We start from the raw sequence: 16,225 nt of genomic DNA, 5'->3' as shown, positions 1-16,225 counted from the left end.
AAAAGTGATGTGTATATATGTGTGTGTGGGTGGTTGAGAGTTCTCACACATACAATTCTATATATATATATGTATATGGGTCTATATCTCTAAATTTTTGTTGTTTTTGTTTATATATATATATATGTTAATATCAGAATAAAATATTCTTTATGCGAATTTGATTTTTTGTGTTATCATAAATGGCAATAACAATTTCTCAAACTTCTATAGTTCAAGTTTTTTTTTTGGGAACTTTTTTCTAGGCATGCGTGGTTTGTTTACTTGTCTTATCGCCCTATATACCAGGTATATATATATACTATATACCTTTTACTTTTTGATATTAAACTTTTTTTGCAATTTCTTTTTGTTTGGTTTGTTATTATAACTATTTTAATTTTTGTTTTTTTTTGCATCCTTGTAAAATGTGTGCTATATGCATATGTAAATGTTATCTAATTTGAAAAAATGTTATGTTTCTTATGGAGTTCTGTTTTGTTTGTTATACTTAAATATTGCTTTCGATATTTCGAAGGTATTTCTGGTTGATTTTTGTTTTCTGTTTTTGTTTTTTGTTAAGGCTTTTTTTTTACCCATGCATTCATATATGAAATTGTTACTTGATACCCGTTAATAAGAGAAACAAAAACTCAAATTGCACATAGTGTAAATTATTTCTCTCTGTGGTGCTAATTGTTTAGAACTTGGCGCCTTTAAGATTAGTTGTTATTGTTGTTGTTGTTGTTGGCATTCTGTAGATTCTCCAGGGGCGCCACAAGATACATCTGACTACCACATAGCCAAAGAAATGCTAAAAAGAAAGAAAGAAAGAAAGAAAATGAAAATGTTATTCATCGTTTGGGTGAAAATACACACAAAAATGATGTAATGACTCTCTACACTGACTTGATGTTCATTAAAAAAGAGCGAAAGAGACAGTGATGGAGAGGAAGAGGGAGCAGGAGAGGGGAGAAAGAGCGACAAAACTCTAAAGATTGTAACGGCAAAAATAAAAAGCAAATGTTCGTATGAATGACCGACCACAACGACCATCGAGAGGCAGAGAGAGAAAGAGAGACAGATAGAGAGAGAGGGAACTAGTGGGGAGATCCATAGTGGGGCCCACGTAGAAGACCCAAGACACATTGACGACGGGTCCCCGCTAAATTTGTGTATAATGACTACTTGAGAAAAGAAGAAAAAAAGGGGAGAAAAAAAACACAACAACACACAAATCCAAACACAACAAGCAACAAGAAGTAGTGAGGCAGCATTTGAGGTAAGAAGACACAAGCCACGAGAAGAGTGGAGCAAGAGAAGGAGGAGGTAAAGGCCAAGAAGTTGAAGAAAAACGCAAACACGAAATGTAATTTGTATAATTCGAGTCTCCGTCTATCTCTCTCTCTCTCACTGCCTCTTTTCCGTTTTGTGTTTTTTTTTCCAACAAGTGTGGGAAATGCGCCAAAAAACAAAACAAAAAAAATGAGTAAAAGAATAATGAAGAAAATATTTGTAGATTCATCAAAGTAATGAGAAGAATTGAGTTTAAGTATGATTGATTGGCCTCAGCCCTTTGCAAGTTTCCAAAAAAAAAACAAAACTAATGTGTTTATATTCGAATATTCATATATCATTCGACTTAGTAGATATATCTATGTCAATACGAAAGAGATATGGAACAGTAGACTGAATAATTCGGATCTTTGAATGTTACATACAAAAACTTCTGTGTTTATATTCAATGGAGGAAATGCATACGCATTTTGGTGGGGGGAAATTGAAGTCAAAAATTTGTTTGACCAAGTAAAATTTCTTAACCAAACTCTGATTGCCTATCCGACTCGAAGTTTAGGTGGGGAAATTTCCCCTTTTTTACCTCCCGTAGATCCGCAACTGTCCATACTTTATTTTGGAATAACCGACAATATCTTATCGTCAGATGTTATAGTAATAATCAAAAATCGTAAGGATTCAAATCGGAGGCACAGCCATTTTTGTACTTAATAATTTTAGTAGGTACATTTTAATTTGAATTTGTTTAAAAATATGTAAAATACAACTTCATCTTTAAATGAATTGAGCTTAAGAAAGTAATGGCAAGAAATATTTTAAAAAATTGAATCTCAAGTTGAATAAATTCGCAAAAAAATGACCAAATTGAACGCTTTATCGAAGGAGATGCCCTTTCCTGACAATATCTGGCTAAACTTATCTGACTGAATAAATACATGTGTCGGAGATTGAATTAGGCATTTCTAATAATTTGAATTGTGTGCCTACTTTTATGGCGAATCGATCAGTGTTGTGTAATGAATAACATGACTGATGTAGAACTGTTTAACACTAGATATGACAGTATAGGCTGTAAAATTAAAAACATGTTTAAATCTAATAAAATTGTCAATTTTACTGCAACTGTTATTGAATTAAAGTCGAGACTCGATAGTTCGTACCCCGCTAAATCGAAAACCTCCATATTTCATAGGAAACTGCTGGTCCCTTGAAAAAACTTTGTCCCTTAGAAAACCTAGTCAATCGAAAACCTCTGTAATTTGAAAAATTATGTTTCCCTGTTCTTTTGAATTATCGAGACTCGACGGTAGTCGATAATTATAATGATCGGACATTGGTGGGAAATCGTTTCATTTTGAAGGAACACTCCTTCTTGGATAGTTTCATAGGAAAACTCTTAAACTTAGGGGCTAGAAATTTCTCTCTCTCATCACATATTTTTAATTTTCTATTCATTCTCTTTTTAAATTTATACTTTAATCAAAATAAATGATATTTTTGTACATTGAAATCTGAGCAACATCAATTTCAATTTATGTTTTTTCAAAAAAACTTTTTATGCTCTTACCAAAGGGTATTATAAAATTGATCAAAAGTTTATTTACTTTTTATTTTTATACCCTTAAAAGAGTATTATAAATTTAGTCAAATGTTTATTCTTTTCATTCATTTTTGTAATAAAGATTTATCTTGTTGGAGCTGGACATGTCGAACGTGACATTTTTTTGCTATATATTTCAAGTGGATAATGAATAAATATAGCATTAAAAAATATATGTATGGATAAAAGCAAATATTGCAGTTTATTGACATTTATTAACTATATGTGTGTATTACTTCTCTCACTGAATATATGTGCATTAAAAAGGATAAATGCAAAAAAAAAACATACAGCGCTTACTTAACCTAGTTTAAAATAGTTTAATTTACCATTTCCCTCATATGTTGACCTTTTGTTAAAACAATTGTACCTATTGTGCATTGTAGACTACTAAATTTTCTCTGTGAAAACTCTGAGAAAACGTCATTGTCAAGAATCAACTTTGAGGGCAAAAATCACCGCAAAGTGCGGAATTTTGTTCAGTGAACCAAACCAAAAAAAAAGAAACTCTCTTTCCCTCACTTCCTTTCATTCGCTTTTATTGTGTATTATTACATTTACTCTACATTTATTCACTATAAGTTGAACTTTTCAGGCAATCCAGTTAGGCTTTCACAATGGGTTGGGAAATAGAGGGTTGAAAAATAAGTCTTTCGAAATGAATCCACAGCCAACATTGCATCATATATTAATTCTGTATGTAAATACGTTAAGCCCATTATAAGCTGACACTTGTGTTTTAAGAGATAATTTTAAATTGACAAAACATCTCGATCTTAAATTGTGTAGCTAAAGTAATAGGCTATTGGTAAAACTGTTTCTTAAATTGTAGTGATTACTCAAACTCCTTTTCAGTATTTATTACAAATTAAAGTCATTTCTTGTCTTTTTAGGAATGTTTTATTTGCATCAACTCCCCCATAGCTCATTTACTCGATATATTTAACACAAGATATATATACATATATACCAGGAAAGTCCTTTTGATTGGTGTATCAGTAGTCTAAATTGGCGGCCAACACTTTAGACGCTTCCCTTATGAGTTTTAATAAACCAAGATTAAGTTAAGTGACTTTTGTATGACCATAAATAGATAGAAAGCCAATATTTTTATAAACTTTTTGTTTTAGACTTTTCCAACACTAAACAAAAGGTTTCAATTTACCTTTTACCAACACTATGCAAAACTTTAAGTATTTTTTCATTTGGCACTACAAGAAATATTCCATTCATATTCATTCATTCACCCATATTCATATTCCATTTTGAAAAACATAAAGTTAGTAGACCATTTTTGAGATAAAATATCAAGGTATACAACTGCATATAAATATTATTGGCATTGTCTAACACTGTTAAGCTCCTTACTAAGTGTTAGGAGCAGACTTTTATTTGATTCTGTGAAAAACTATTCCTCAATTTTCAGTGTATTTTGGTAACAAAATGTTATGAACAAGTTTTTTAAACAAATATTTATTTAACAATATCTTTTGTCTTTTTTTTCGACATTTTAGATATCCTTTTTACCTATATATATATTGATATTGCAATATTCGACCCTAGAAAGAGTTATTAAGTTGTTTCTAGCATACTTTAGGGCACTACAAACTCGTATTAGTTAGTTAAAGCCCACTGTTAAGATATCTACCAAGAATAGACATAAGAAAACATGTTTAACTGCTTTCTAAAGAACTCTTGACCCTAACTCTACTTCACAATGGAGGGCACGAGCTTTCTTTCTTTCTTTCTTTCTGTCATTCAACTAACTAGTTTAATATTAATCATGTCTAGACTGACTTTTCAAACTTAACACTAGAGTAAATATTTGAATTTTTTTATTTTTTTTTTTTTGGCACTTACCTTGTGACTAAGCGGAACTTGCCACCGGAGCCAAAGTGTCAGTAGCTGAAATTTGTACGGGCGGCTTTGACATGGCGGCTTCTTGGGATAGCTGGACACTGGCTGGAGCTGGAGGTGGAACATTGCTACTGCTGACCATATTTGTTGGCATGGTCAATAACGTACTCGCAGCAGTGACCGTAACTGTCGTGGTGGTTGCTTCTTTCAATTCCATGGATTTGCTTACAGCAGCAGCAGCTGCAGCTGGTGGTGGTGTGGTTTTGGCCACCTCCGGTGATTTGGCTGGTGCTGGTGCTTCTTCTGCCAGAGCTGCTGCTTTGGCTTCGGCGCGTATATTCAAATTGGCGGCCACTTGATCAATTGTTGTGGGTTTCTTGGTTAAAGCACGCGGCGAAGTGGCTGCCGCACTCGATGAGTTACTATTAGTTGGACTGACTTGTATGGAATTGGGTGTAGTCGGTTGGGAGGAGGAGGAGGTGGAGGTTGAAGTGGTTAGTTTAGACAGCTTCTCATCGGTTTTAACGGTCATGCTAACGGTTGCTGGAGTGGCTGTAATGGCTGGCTGATTGCGAAAGGCCAAAGCCGACGGATTTGGTATACTACGTACTGAAGCATTTTGTGGTCTTACCACAGCATTGGCATTGGCATTCTTTGGCTTGTTGTTCTCAAACTTGATTGAAATCTTTTCGCGTGCCGTTGCCGATTCCGAAAGCATATGCAGATTCTGTAGATCATCGCCACTCGACGACGACGACGACGACGACGACGATGAAGACGACGATGCAGACCCAGACGCAGATGATGCTTTGGAGTTGGAGTTGGCATTGGCGGCTGCCGTGGAGGCGGTGGTGGTGCTGGAACTGGAGGTAGTACTGTTTGCGGATATGTTCTGTTTGATTTTATTCAATGCCACCTCCAGGCTATTGCTAACCAAGGGCTGAGATGATGTAGGCGCCTTCGATTGAACCTGGCTTTGCTTGGCTGATAAATCAAGTATGTCGGCATCCTTCGCTGTTGCTGTTGCTTGACTGGATGGACTGGATGTTGTTGTCGTCGTCGTCGTTGGCGGCGGCGGTCGAAATTCACGTAAACTTGTTTTAAACTTGTCACTCGTGCCATTGGTTTTACTTGTTTGCTGACCCGTTGCCGTTGGGGATTTCTTTGAATTGACGCTCGACGACGACGACGACGACTTTGATGAAAACGGCAAGGGAACAATGTTATTGAGAAAATTTAAGGCCGGCGGAGATGTCCGATAAGCCGAAGAACACGAAGATGCTCCGGTACCAACTCCAATTCCCTGTGATCGTTGTCCACTTAATACAACCGAAAGTGGCGGCGATTTCGATACTGTTGGTATGGGCATTTTTAATTGTCCCGGCTTGGCGGGTAAACCGATTGGTGGTCCCATCAAACGTGAACTGGGCGGGCTTAGGGGTGGCATTGTCAATTTTGGTTTATGTGGTCCAAGACGTAATATCTCCAAAGCGGGCATATGATGATCCATTGCAGTGGGATGATAGCTTAACAAGTTGTTGTTGTTGTTGTTGTTACCTGTTCCCTGACTGGTGGTGCTGCAGCTGGTGGTGGTCGTCGTCGTCGTTGTCGTTGTCGAGCGTGGGCGTGGTGTTATGCTAATTGCCTGATTGGGCAAACTGGTTAAACTCAAGTTCGGACATAGCAAAGGCATTGACGATTTGGCCATCTCGGGTCCATAGAGACGCATTTGCTGCTGCTGCTGCTGCTGTGGCTGATGGGACATCTTTGGACCATGATTTAATTGCCATTTGGCTGCCTGCGTTTGACCCTGATGATGCAGATGATGATGCTGATGATGGAAACGTTGCTGTTTCCCTGGATGTGTCTCATCGATGGATATTGAACGCTTGGCAGTTGGCTTATTGGCTGCACTGGCTATCGAACTGGGCGTGGAGAGGTAACGTTGCATGGTATGTGGCATTGGCCTATTTGGTGGCGGTGGCGCTTGTGGCACCACAAAATGTGGTTTACTGCGATTATTTTGACTCAATGCTTGTTGTTGTTGTTGCTGTTTTGGTTTCATAGGAACACTTGAAGAAGAAGAAGTAGCCGCCACAGGAAGAGAAACGGAAACAGGAGCTGCTGTTGTTGTTGTTGCTGTTTTTGTGACATTGGCCATTGTTGTTGTAGTTGTAGCTGGTGAGGATAAGGATGTTGCTGTGGTTGTTGTATTTGGGGTAAAAGCTTTGAATAAACTTGGCGGCAAAGGCGGTGAGGCCGGCAAAGTTAGTTCTTTGGTATTTACTTTACTCTGACTCTCATTAGTCGCCCCCAAGGAAGTTGGCGTTATCAAATCACTTATGCTCCGTGCCTCTTCACCCAAAGTTCTATTCAAGACATCGTTATTTTCCCGGGTCTTCTCATCCAATTTCAAATGGGTTAACGTCACCGAGGCCAATTCCCCACCGGCCAAAGAATGTGAACGCTTCAGATCGACCTTGTGTGTTCCTTTTGGAGTTGTGGTTATTTTCATCTTCATTTTGCCATCGGTTTGTGAACTAATCTCTGCATGCAACTTCTTGCGTTTGCCATTGGCATCTTTTGGCTCTTTGGAGTGTTTCTTCTTGCGTTTACGATGCGAACTTGAACTGGAACTGATGACCACTTCATTCAAACCATTCGAACTAGAACCATTCGTGGAGGATGAGCATGAGGACCTGGGCGAGGCATTTGGACTAAATTTGGTATCTGCCACAATTGGTGCAGTAGTTGTAGCTGCTGGTTCAATTGGTTTTAGGCCTATATTTTTGGCATATGTCTCCAAATCCAATTGCTGTGCCGAAGAGGTCTCCTCTAGACGGGCACCAGCCGATTTGGGCATAGATAATTTACTCTTCATGCTATTCAATTCGATTTTCAATTTAGGCAAATGGTTTGATTTCTTGTTGGCTGTCTTAAGCTCAAAGACTCCCTCATCGCCATAACCAGAAGATTTGCTCAATTGAGATGGAGGTATACTAACCACAATGTTGGCATGAGAAACTAGATTTGTCGTCATCGTCGAAGATGATGATGATGATAAAGCCTCATCGCCCACCACAACTGGTTCGCTTTTGACTCGTGCCACCGGATAGTCACTGTAACGCATATCATTGCTACGCAAACTCTTGAAACTACTGACCGGCATTGGTGGACTTGGCTCCTCTGGTTCACGTTTAGCTGGTGTTGTGGCAACACGTCGCATTGCTGTCGTTTTCGTTACATTTGAAACTTTGCCACGCGACTTGCTCGAACGTTGCGATGTTTGCGATTCTATATCCAATTCCAAGTCATCGGCAAAGGTCACAGATTTAGCCGTTTTCCAACGGGCACCACCACCAACACAACTACTAGCCTGCTCCTGACCTTGTCCTAATTCAATATCCTGCTTAACTTTTGATAAATTCTTCTCTTGACAATTTATACGCTCCATTTCATCGTACAATAGTATCCTATATTGAAAGGCCATGGGCGCAAGCTGTTGGAAAAGGAAACGGCGAAACGGGGTTGTTCGAGTGTTAATCTAGCAGAACAATTGGTTTCTACAGCCCATTAGAGGTTGATCCCCTCACAAAGTCACCATCCACACAATAACCCCCCAAAAAAATAAAAGTGACCACTTACCCGATTCCATTTGTAACAGTAGCCCACGTCCATTAGTGTAAAATTAATTGGTAATACCTCGTCCTCATATGTGATCTCCAGTTCGATTTGTCTATTCTCCAAATCAATATCATATTTGGAGGATAGAAAGCGTTTCAAATGCTGAACTTTAAGACCAGCGGGACACTGCAAATATATAATCGCTGGACCCTTACCCGCACCGCATTGTTGCAACATGGCGGGATGATATTCTAATGATAAACTGTAAAGACATTGACAAATGTGGGGAAGAAGAAGATGAGAAAAAGACTTTAGTAAATGTTTATTTGGAATAAAAGAAAATATTATGAATTAAATCTAAGTAAATAGTGACATAAAGGGATACAGCAAAAATTTTCGGAGGGTGTCCGATAAGAAAATTAATATTTCAACTTAGGAAATTCAACAATTTTCGACCATCAGTCGGAGGTTTTATCAAAATTACTCGACCATTTTGAAAATTCTTTAATTTTGGCGTAAGGACAAGCGAAAAAACAAAAAAGTTATTAGAAATATCAACTTTTTTTGGGGGGTGCTCAAACCCTCCTCGACCAGTTTGAAAATTCACAATTTTTGTCGTTAGGAAAAGCGAAAAAACAAAAAAAATATGATTAAAAATATCAATATTTCGGGCCATGTCCCTACCGTACAGGCACCTCTCCTAGATCCTCCATGGATAGCGGCTTAGTCTAGTAGATTCGACTTTCAACTTAAGAATTTTCGATTTATCTTCTAAAAAATCATTGATGGTTTAACAACCTTTCGAAATGTTAATATATCGAATAAGTTTCTCTTTTTCCATATCTTTTTAACCTCAACTAATGATCTTTATGAAGTATTTTAACTAGCAAAATGCGTTTCTGGAAAACCTCTGAATTTACAAAAAGTTAAGAATCTTAATTTTTTGGATTAGAAATTCCAGAAATAAGTTTTTTGATCTATCCATGATAGAATTTAAGAATATTTACATTTAAAAAGGTTCGCATTGGGAATTTTTTGTTTAGTAAAAACTTAAACAACTTTTGCTTTGACTTAAAAAGGTCTGAAAAATCGCAATTAAAATATAAATAAAATATTTAGGGTAATTAACAATAAATACCATTTATTTATACAAATAGTTAGCTAAATCTTTGCTTCAAACTATATCTCTCTAATCGACTGGAATCATTTAGCCAAAAATCTAAGACAAAGTTGTTACGTTTGGCTAATTCACATTTAATTATATAAATCTAATTAATTCTAAGTACTAACTTTATTATAAAAGTGGGGAAAAAGAGAAGGAAAACTTACCTAATTGGTTCTGCAACTGTAAAGAACTCCTGTTGAGGTTTCTCATCCTCTTCCACCTCCTCCTCTTCATCGTTATCATGATCTCTATCGCTAGACAATTCCTTTTGCTGTTCCTCAAACTCGGCCAATTGATTGCATTCTCTTTGATATAGACCCGGCACCAGTTTATAGATGAGCGAACGTTTTGTATTATCAGGTCTGAAATACGTGTACCCTTTCGAAATTATAGTAAACTGCAAAATAACCAACCCAAACTGATAACCTTACCTTAGGTTATCTTCACTGATCTGTTTGCCTCCAGAGCTTTTGCATTCCGGACAATAGGCATCACGCAGCAGATGTTTCAATATACAACTGCGACAATCTGTAAGGAATTGAGTTACACTTGACGAAAATGTTCCTGTGAGTGATCAAGTAAACTTACATGTGTGATAACAATAATCCACTGTGGTGGGATCAATCATATAACCCTGACATATATTACATGTGATTAGGCTATGAAATTGCCTCACATCACATGTTATATTTGAAATTTTCTTTGACATTTTTTGCATTTTGTTTAAGTATTTTTTTGGGGAAGAGGAAAGTTTTTGTTTGTTTTTTGTGCGTAGCCTCTTTATTGGTGTTTGATATTTAAGCCATTCAGCATATCCTGTTGAAGAGTTTAGGGATAAAAAGTTAGTTAAATGCTGACTTAATCAAGTAAATCTCTAACACACTCTTTGACAGAACAAACAAGCCACAAAGAAAAAGTTGGAAAATACTATGAGAAAGACAACATAAAGTCAAATCCCATCCACATCACATCAAATCAACATTCGCCCATCATTGTCGCTCGTCAACGGCAAAACGGGGCAAAAACTACAAAAAGCCACACACAGACAGATACAGTATCTGTATCTGTAAATGTATCTTCAAAGATATGGCAACGTCAGCGCACCAAAAACTTTTAGACTAGTAAAGCAGCCATCCATATCCATGAATCGGAACAATGCCGAAATACACAAAACACAAAACACAAAAAAATATGAAAAGAAGAAAATGACAACACAAACGAAAGAAAAAAAGTAACTCTTCGTAAAAGTTAGAGAGAGAAGGGGAAACAGACCAAGTTGTCTTGGTCGGAAGGAGGTGGAAAGGGTATGCGACGCCCTTCGTGCCACAGAGGGCACCTACAGAGCCGAGAAACACAACCAACACACACACACACACACATCCATAGAGAGAACCGATGTGCACTCGACAATGTGTGTACTTGAAGCTAGTTTTAGATTCAACTTCGTCGTCATCATCATCATTATCATCATTATCATTGTAGTCAACGACGAAGTTGTCTACGAAAATTACGCTTTTGTGCCCTATACGAACACGAACCCGCAAAACCACCCAAAAGCCAAAAAAAGAGACATTTTAATGATCATCATCATATATAATGATGATAAAAATCATGATTATGATGATGACTATGAGAGCGAGCGTTGGTTGTTGTTTGTTGGCGCTAAAAATGGGGGTCGACAATTGTTGTTAGTCTTATTCTTCATATTTGTTGACCTCTAAGAATTTTACATCAAAGAGAAAGATATGAAAAAACAATTAACTGACTTAAATGGAAAGAAATGTTTTATTTGAGAGCCACAACAAGAGTTGAAATGCCATGAAAAACTCTAAATCTCCTTAAGTTAATATAATTGGAAGTCTTAAACAGGGTCAAAATGCTAAAAGCTAAGATTTACTTCAAATTTAGCATATAGAATCTTATTGTTAGAGTAGCTAAAGGGTTTAAAAGTCTTAGAAGGAACAACTAATAATCTAAAACATAAGAAATTAAATGAAACTAAAGTTGCAACAACTAAAAGCTGCATAAAATCTGATGTTTAAGAAGTTAGAGAAGATATCTTGGCAAGTATAGGAAAAGAAAGTGGTTCTTAAGTACTTTAGAGAGGAAATTATATATAAGAAACGCACTCAAGTTAAGATTTGACACCTAAAAGCCAGATAAAATCTTTGAGAAATATGTTTTGCCTAACTCAAATAGGTTTTTTAAAGACTTGGTTAACAAAAAGTCTGCCCAAATGAAAAATGTTTAACTTTTTTAGACTTAGTTAATAGAAATACTTAGACTTAGTTAATAGAAATATCGATCTAAAACGGAGTAGAAGCTTTGAAAACCCATATAATTGCATAAAAAATAACTAAAAACTTTGAGAACCAATATAATTGCATAAAAAATAACTAAAAGCTATGTACGATCTTAGAGATCACTTGAAGCTAGTTTTAGATTCAAATATAAATCTTAAAAATGTTTTTTAAGGACTTGGATACTAAAATAAGTTAGTCTAAAACAAAGCAAAAGGTTGTGGCTCTACGATAATCATAGAGAAAACTGTGATTATCTTCGAAAATTATGGAAATGAACTATAACTTAAGTTCCAACAACTAAACAACATATGAAATACTACAATTCAGATCTATGGGAACGAACATAAGATACGAGAAATAAACAATATATGGAATACTATAATTCAGATCTATGGGTAGTTCAAAAATGTGTTTAGATGTTAAAATTAAACATCAAAAATAGAGCTAAAGCTTTGTAAATCCATAGGTTCTAGAGATTTAGATTTCTTTTATATAGAAAACTGTGAGTAACACCTGAAACTAAGGTCATTTAAGTCTTGAAATCCTTTAGAATAGATTGAGAGACATCTTAAGACCTTAAAATGAACAAGTTAAAGATTCTATAAGTTTAATTAGAAGATTTGAAGCTTAAGTAAGCAAATTAACCTTAATTATGAAAAGTATCTTCAAAATGGTGGAATTATATGTAAGAGGAACTCTTAAATTCATTTTACATATACATTATTAAAAGAAAACATTTTGTAATATGAAAATAATGCACTACTTGTACTCAAAAATGCATTTAGTGGGTTAAACTGTAAAAAAACATCTTTGAAAACATTTGAAATCTAGAAGAAACATTTACATTTCGTTACAGAATATAGATTTTGAACTATTGAACTGTTGATCACATGATTTAATGTCTAAAATCAAGTTATGATAATATCCGTTTGTAATAGGATTATAGCTAGACGAGTTGTTACTCTATCTAATGGGCATAGTGTAACGAATAGTCGCCTTTAGCGGCGTCAGCAGCGACGGCTCTGTAACAATTTATTGTATGTTGTAGTTGTTGTCTTCTTTGGCTTTTGTGGTACTCACGCGAATCTGGCACGAAAGCTTGAAACTTGTGAAAGGGAAGACCAAAAATAGGCAGCAAAATGACAACAAAAAGCTAGAGAGAGAGAAAGAGTGAGAGAGAGGAGGAGGAAAGAGAGAGTAAGGTTAAAGGGAGAGAGAGAGAGGGAGAGAGTAGAAGAGGCTGTGCTAGCAAAACAAAGCAAACAAAAACAAAGTGCAAAGCTTACAAAACTGAAAAACTAAGCCAAGTAAAAGTGGGCGCCAGGCAAAGTGGCAAAACGAGGAATATGACGAACAAAAAGGAAGGAAATGAGGAAGCTGTCCGCCTTAGTTTGCTGATTGCAAAGAGAGATATGCCTAAGTAAACAGGCTCACGCCCACGCCTCATCCTCGCACAGTAAAACAAAAACAAAAACAAAAAATGGTCCACAAGTCCGAGTAAGCGAATTGATGACGTTTTCAGGTTGCTGACGTTTTTCCACCTCGACTACTACTACTTCGTCTTCTTCTTATTATTATTCTTTCTCGCTTGTCTCTTCTTTTCATTTCATTTCATTTTGTTTATACGCCGCAATTTCGTAAAAGGCGCGCACTTATACAATGACACTACATTGCACACAGATACACAGATACGAAAATAACAACAACAACAACAACAACAAAATGTGGAAGCGATAACAGCAACAACAAAAAGTTACGACAGTTACGCCGGCACGAGCTCAAGCTCTGCAGTCCGCCCACAGGGTGGTTGCTTTTACAATTACAAACGCGCACTCACACATGCACACACACATACACACACACACACACATTTACACGCAACAAGCTTGCCGAATGTCAAAACGAAAATAAATCTACTTGGGGCTCTCTTACTCTTGGCCGCACTCTCGCGCTCTGCTTCTCTCACCACTCTCTGATCAGAATCTCTTATTCGAAATCGGTAACGGTTGGTGTTGGATTGTCCGCAACAGCAGCCACCGAGAATACAACTGAAAGTCGCATTGCATGAAATGAAATTCAAATGTCTCTCATAACACACACAAGTTGTTTATACAGTTCGTCGGGTACTCGCCGCGCAATTGCCCCCAAAGACCCCCGCCGCCCTCACCATCCCTCCTCCAACAACTAACTCATGAAGCCGAAGCCCAACACGAAGCGAAATAACCGAATGAACGTACTTACACACATACGTAGTACGTAGCATTTATTATTGTATCTGTGTGAGTGAATCTGTCTGTCAAATACAAAAATTTTTGTATCTATTCGCCGCAAAAATGTGTTTTTGTGAGAGAACGGTAGAGAGAGTCTCTAGGTTTTTAGTTAGAGTGGGTGGTGGTTGGGAAGAGGGTGGGTGTGTGGGGAGTTGGGTGAGAGACGGTGTGGAGCTGTCCAAAACAAACTTTCTACTTTTGCGCGCGCGCATTTTCGCCGTGAATTTCGAAACTTCGCCGCTTTACGAAAATTCCAATACGACAACAAAACACGCACACACACACACACACACTGGTGCACACATGGAAATACACCAACACCAATACTTGTCACGTGTACGTGTGTTTACAAAATTTTCACCAACAATTTTCTTTTCGATTTTTTTTTTTTATTTTTGTTTTGTTTTCTGGGTTTTTGTGGAAAACCTTTTCTCCTTTTACCTTGTGGAAATTAGTTTTCCATCGGCCTCTTCTTAGGCCCAGCAACACTTCAAATTTCTATTGTAACATTTTTCCGGCATGTCAATCAAAAATTTTCTTTTAGGCGCTACTTTAATCGATTCTTCTTACGTTTTTTGGTACGCACACACACACACACACAAACGCACACAGCTTTTGCTGCTGCTTCTTCTTTCACTTCAGCTGGCTCTTATCGATTTCTCATGCACGACGCTTTTCTTGTGTTTTTGTTGTTGTACGCTTTTATCATGAGACTGATATTTTGTCAGTTCTCTCTATTTTACGCGCTCTCTATCTCACTCTTACACGCTCACTCAAACGCGCGCGCTCTCCCTCGCTCTCGCTCTTGCTCTGTCTTTCTCCCACGTTAAATTTTGAAAAATTTCTCCGTCGCAAAGTGCACGGCACGAAAACTTTACAAAGACTGATTCTGATTAGACCTGCTGGCGCGTCCAACATATTCTGGTATCGAAATCGTCGTCGAAATATACATATACACCCGGTTTCTGCGCATGCGATCTTCGCCCGACACGAGAGAGCGAGAGCGCAAGACTGAGATGGAGAGCAAAGTGATATTGCCGTTTCACGCCATTGCTACCTTTGACCGCCCACCCTTCGGCTGTTGTGCGGCTTGATTGGCTGCTTCAACTGTTCGGTAGTTGGTCTTCGGTGGCTACAGTAACATCGTATCGTGTCGTGTTGTCGTTGCCTTCGCTCGTGTTTGCTTGCGTAAATGTGAGTGAGTGTGAGTGTGTGTGTGAGTGTGAGAGTGAGTGAGAGGTTGAGGCCAAAACTTGATTTTTTTGGGGTGGCTGTGTGGCGTATACGTGACGTGTGCTGTACTTAACGAACGAACGGCTTGCTGCGTTACGTTACGTTGCGTGTGTGGGTGGCGTTTTTAATTGAATTCAACTGTCAAATGAGAGATTAACGCAGGTTTTTTTTCCGTTTTTTTGCGACTGCATCGACACGGCGCCTCGACTATATATTGGCCTTGGCATTTATAATTAACGCCGCAACGAAAAAAAATAAAACCATATTCTCTCTTTGGCCGCCGTTTGCCGTTGGGCATTTTCATATGTTCGCCTGTGAGAGATAGAGGGAGAGAGATTGAACAAGGTCCGCAAGGTGTCTGCCCTTTTTTTTTCTGTTTCTGACATCGTTTTGACAGACACTTGACAACCGCCGCGGGGTTGGTTTATATTTGCAAATATTCTTTCAGTCTCACTCCATGGAAACTTTCTGATATTATGTATTATTCAATCGAAATTGACGAATTTGCATGTCAAAGGCTTATGACAAATTCAAGTCTCTTTCATGCCTGCCTTGCTGTGAAAATGTAAGGAAAAACCCTGCCTTGCCCGATAAATGACAAAGATAAATGATGCCAAACGAGATGATATTGTACTTGCCCTTGAGATTGCAATTTATGCGTTTAGATGATATGAAGAATACTCGTATTTCAACTGAATTGGCTGCTTTTTTTCTCGTTTTCTTTTTGTACACGTCATTGCCAGAGAATCTATATTGTATATGTATGTATATACTAGAATTCAGTTAAATTGAGCTTTAAGCACGCACGACTCGCCTCTAACGAGCACACACACACAAGACAGCTTCCCGCTGTGATCCTATACTCGGACTAAAATGACAGAGACTTACTCAAAATGGA

The 16,225-nt window shown here is 37.5% G+C and overlaps 1 protein-coding gene across 1 annotated transcript; it reads right to left on the bottom strand.

Moving 5' to 3' along the window:
* Positions 1 to 443: 443 nt before the first annotated feature.
* LOC6638151 (protein suppressor 2 of zeste) lies at positions 444 to 14,961 on the bottom strand. The gene is made up of 7 exons (XM_023176939.2): positions 14,536 to 14,961; positions 10,110 to 10,337; positions 9,953 to 10,049; positions 9,686 to 9,883; positions 8,378 to 8,618; positions 4,736 to 8,231; positions 444 to 793 (listed from the first exon to the last, which is right to left on the bottom strand). The coding sequence occupies exons 2-6, from the start codon at positions 10,237 to 10,239 to the stop codon at positions 4,743 to 4,745; spliced, it is 4,155 nt and encodes a 1,384-aa protein (XP_023032707.1). The 5' UTR covers positions 10,240 to 10,337; positions 14,536 to 14,961; the 3' UTR covers positions 444 to 793; positions 4,736 to 4,742.
* Between the last annotated feature and the right edge of the window lie 1,264 nt (positions 14,962 to 16,225).

This window comes from Drosophila willistoni, assembly GCF_018902025.1.
Source record: "Drosophila willistoni isolate 14030-0811.24 chromosome 2L unlocalized genomic scaffold, UCI_dwil_1.1 Seg139, whole genome shotgun sequence".
In the NCBI taxonomy this organism is placed as follows: Eukaryota; Metazoa; Arthropoda; class Insecta; order Diptera; family Drosophilidae; genus Drosophila; species Drosophila willistoni.
Note: the sequence above shows the minus strand (reverse complement) of the source record. Positions and strands in the feature narration are given on the sequence as shown.

What these genes read in the sequence shown, in the direction of transcription:
- LOC6638151 (XM_023176939.2), bottom strand. Translation starts at nt 10,239, where the DNA reads ATGCAAAAAATGTCAAAGAAAATTTCAAATATAACATGTGATGTGAGG. An exon ending in GGATTATTGTTATCACACAT is followed by an intron (nt 10,050 to 10,109) that starts GTAAGTTTACTT and finishes AATTCCTTACAG; the next exon opens with ATTGTCGCAGTTGTATATTG. An exon ending in ACAGTTGCAGAACCAATTAG is followed by an intron (nt 8,619 to 9,685) that starts GTAAGTTTTCCT and finishes ATGTCTTTACAG; the next exon opens with TTTATCATTAGAATATCATC.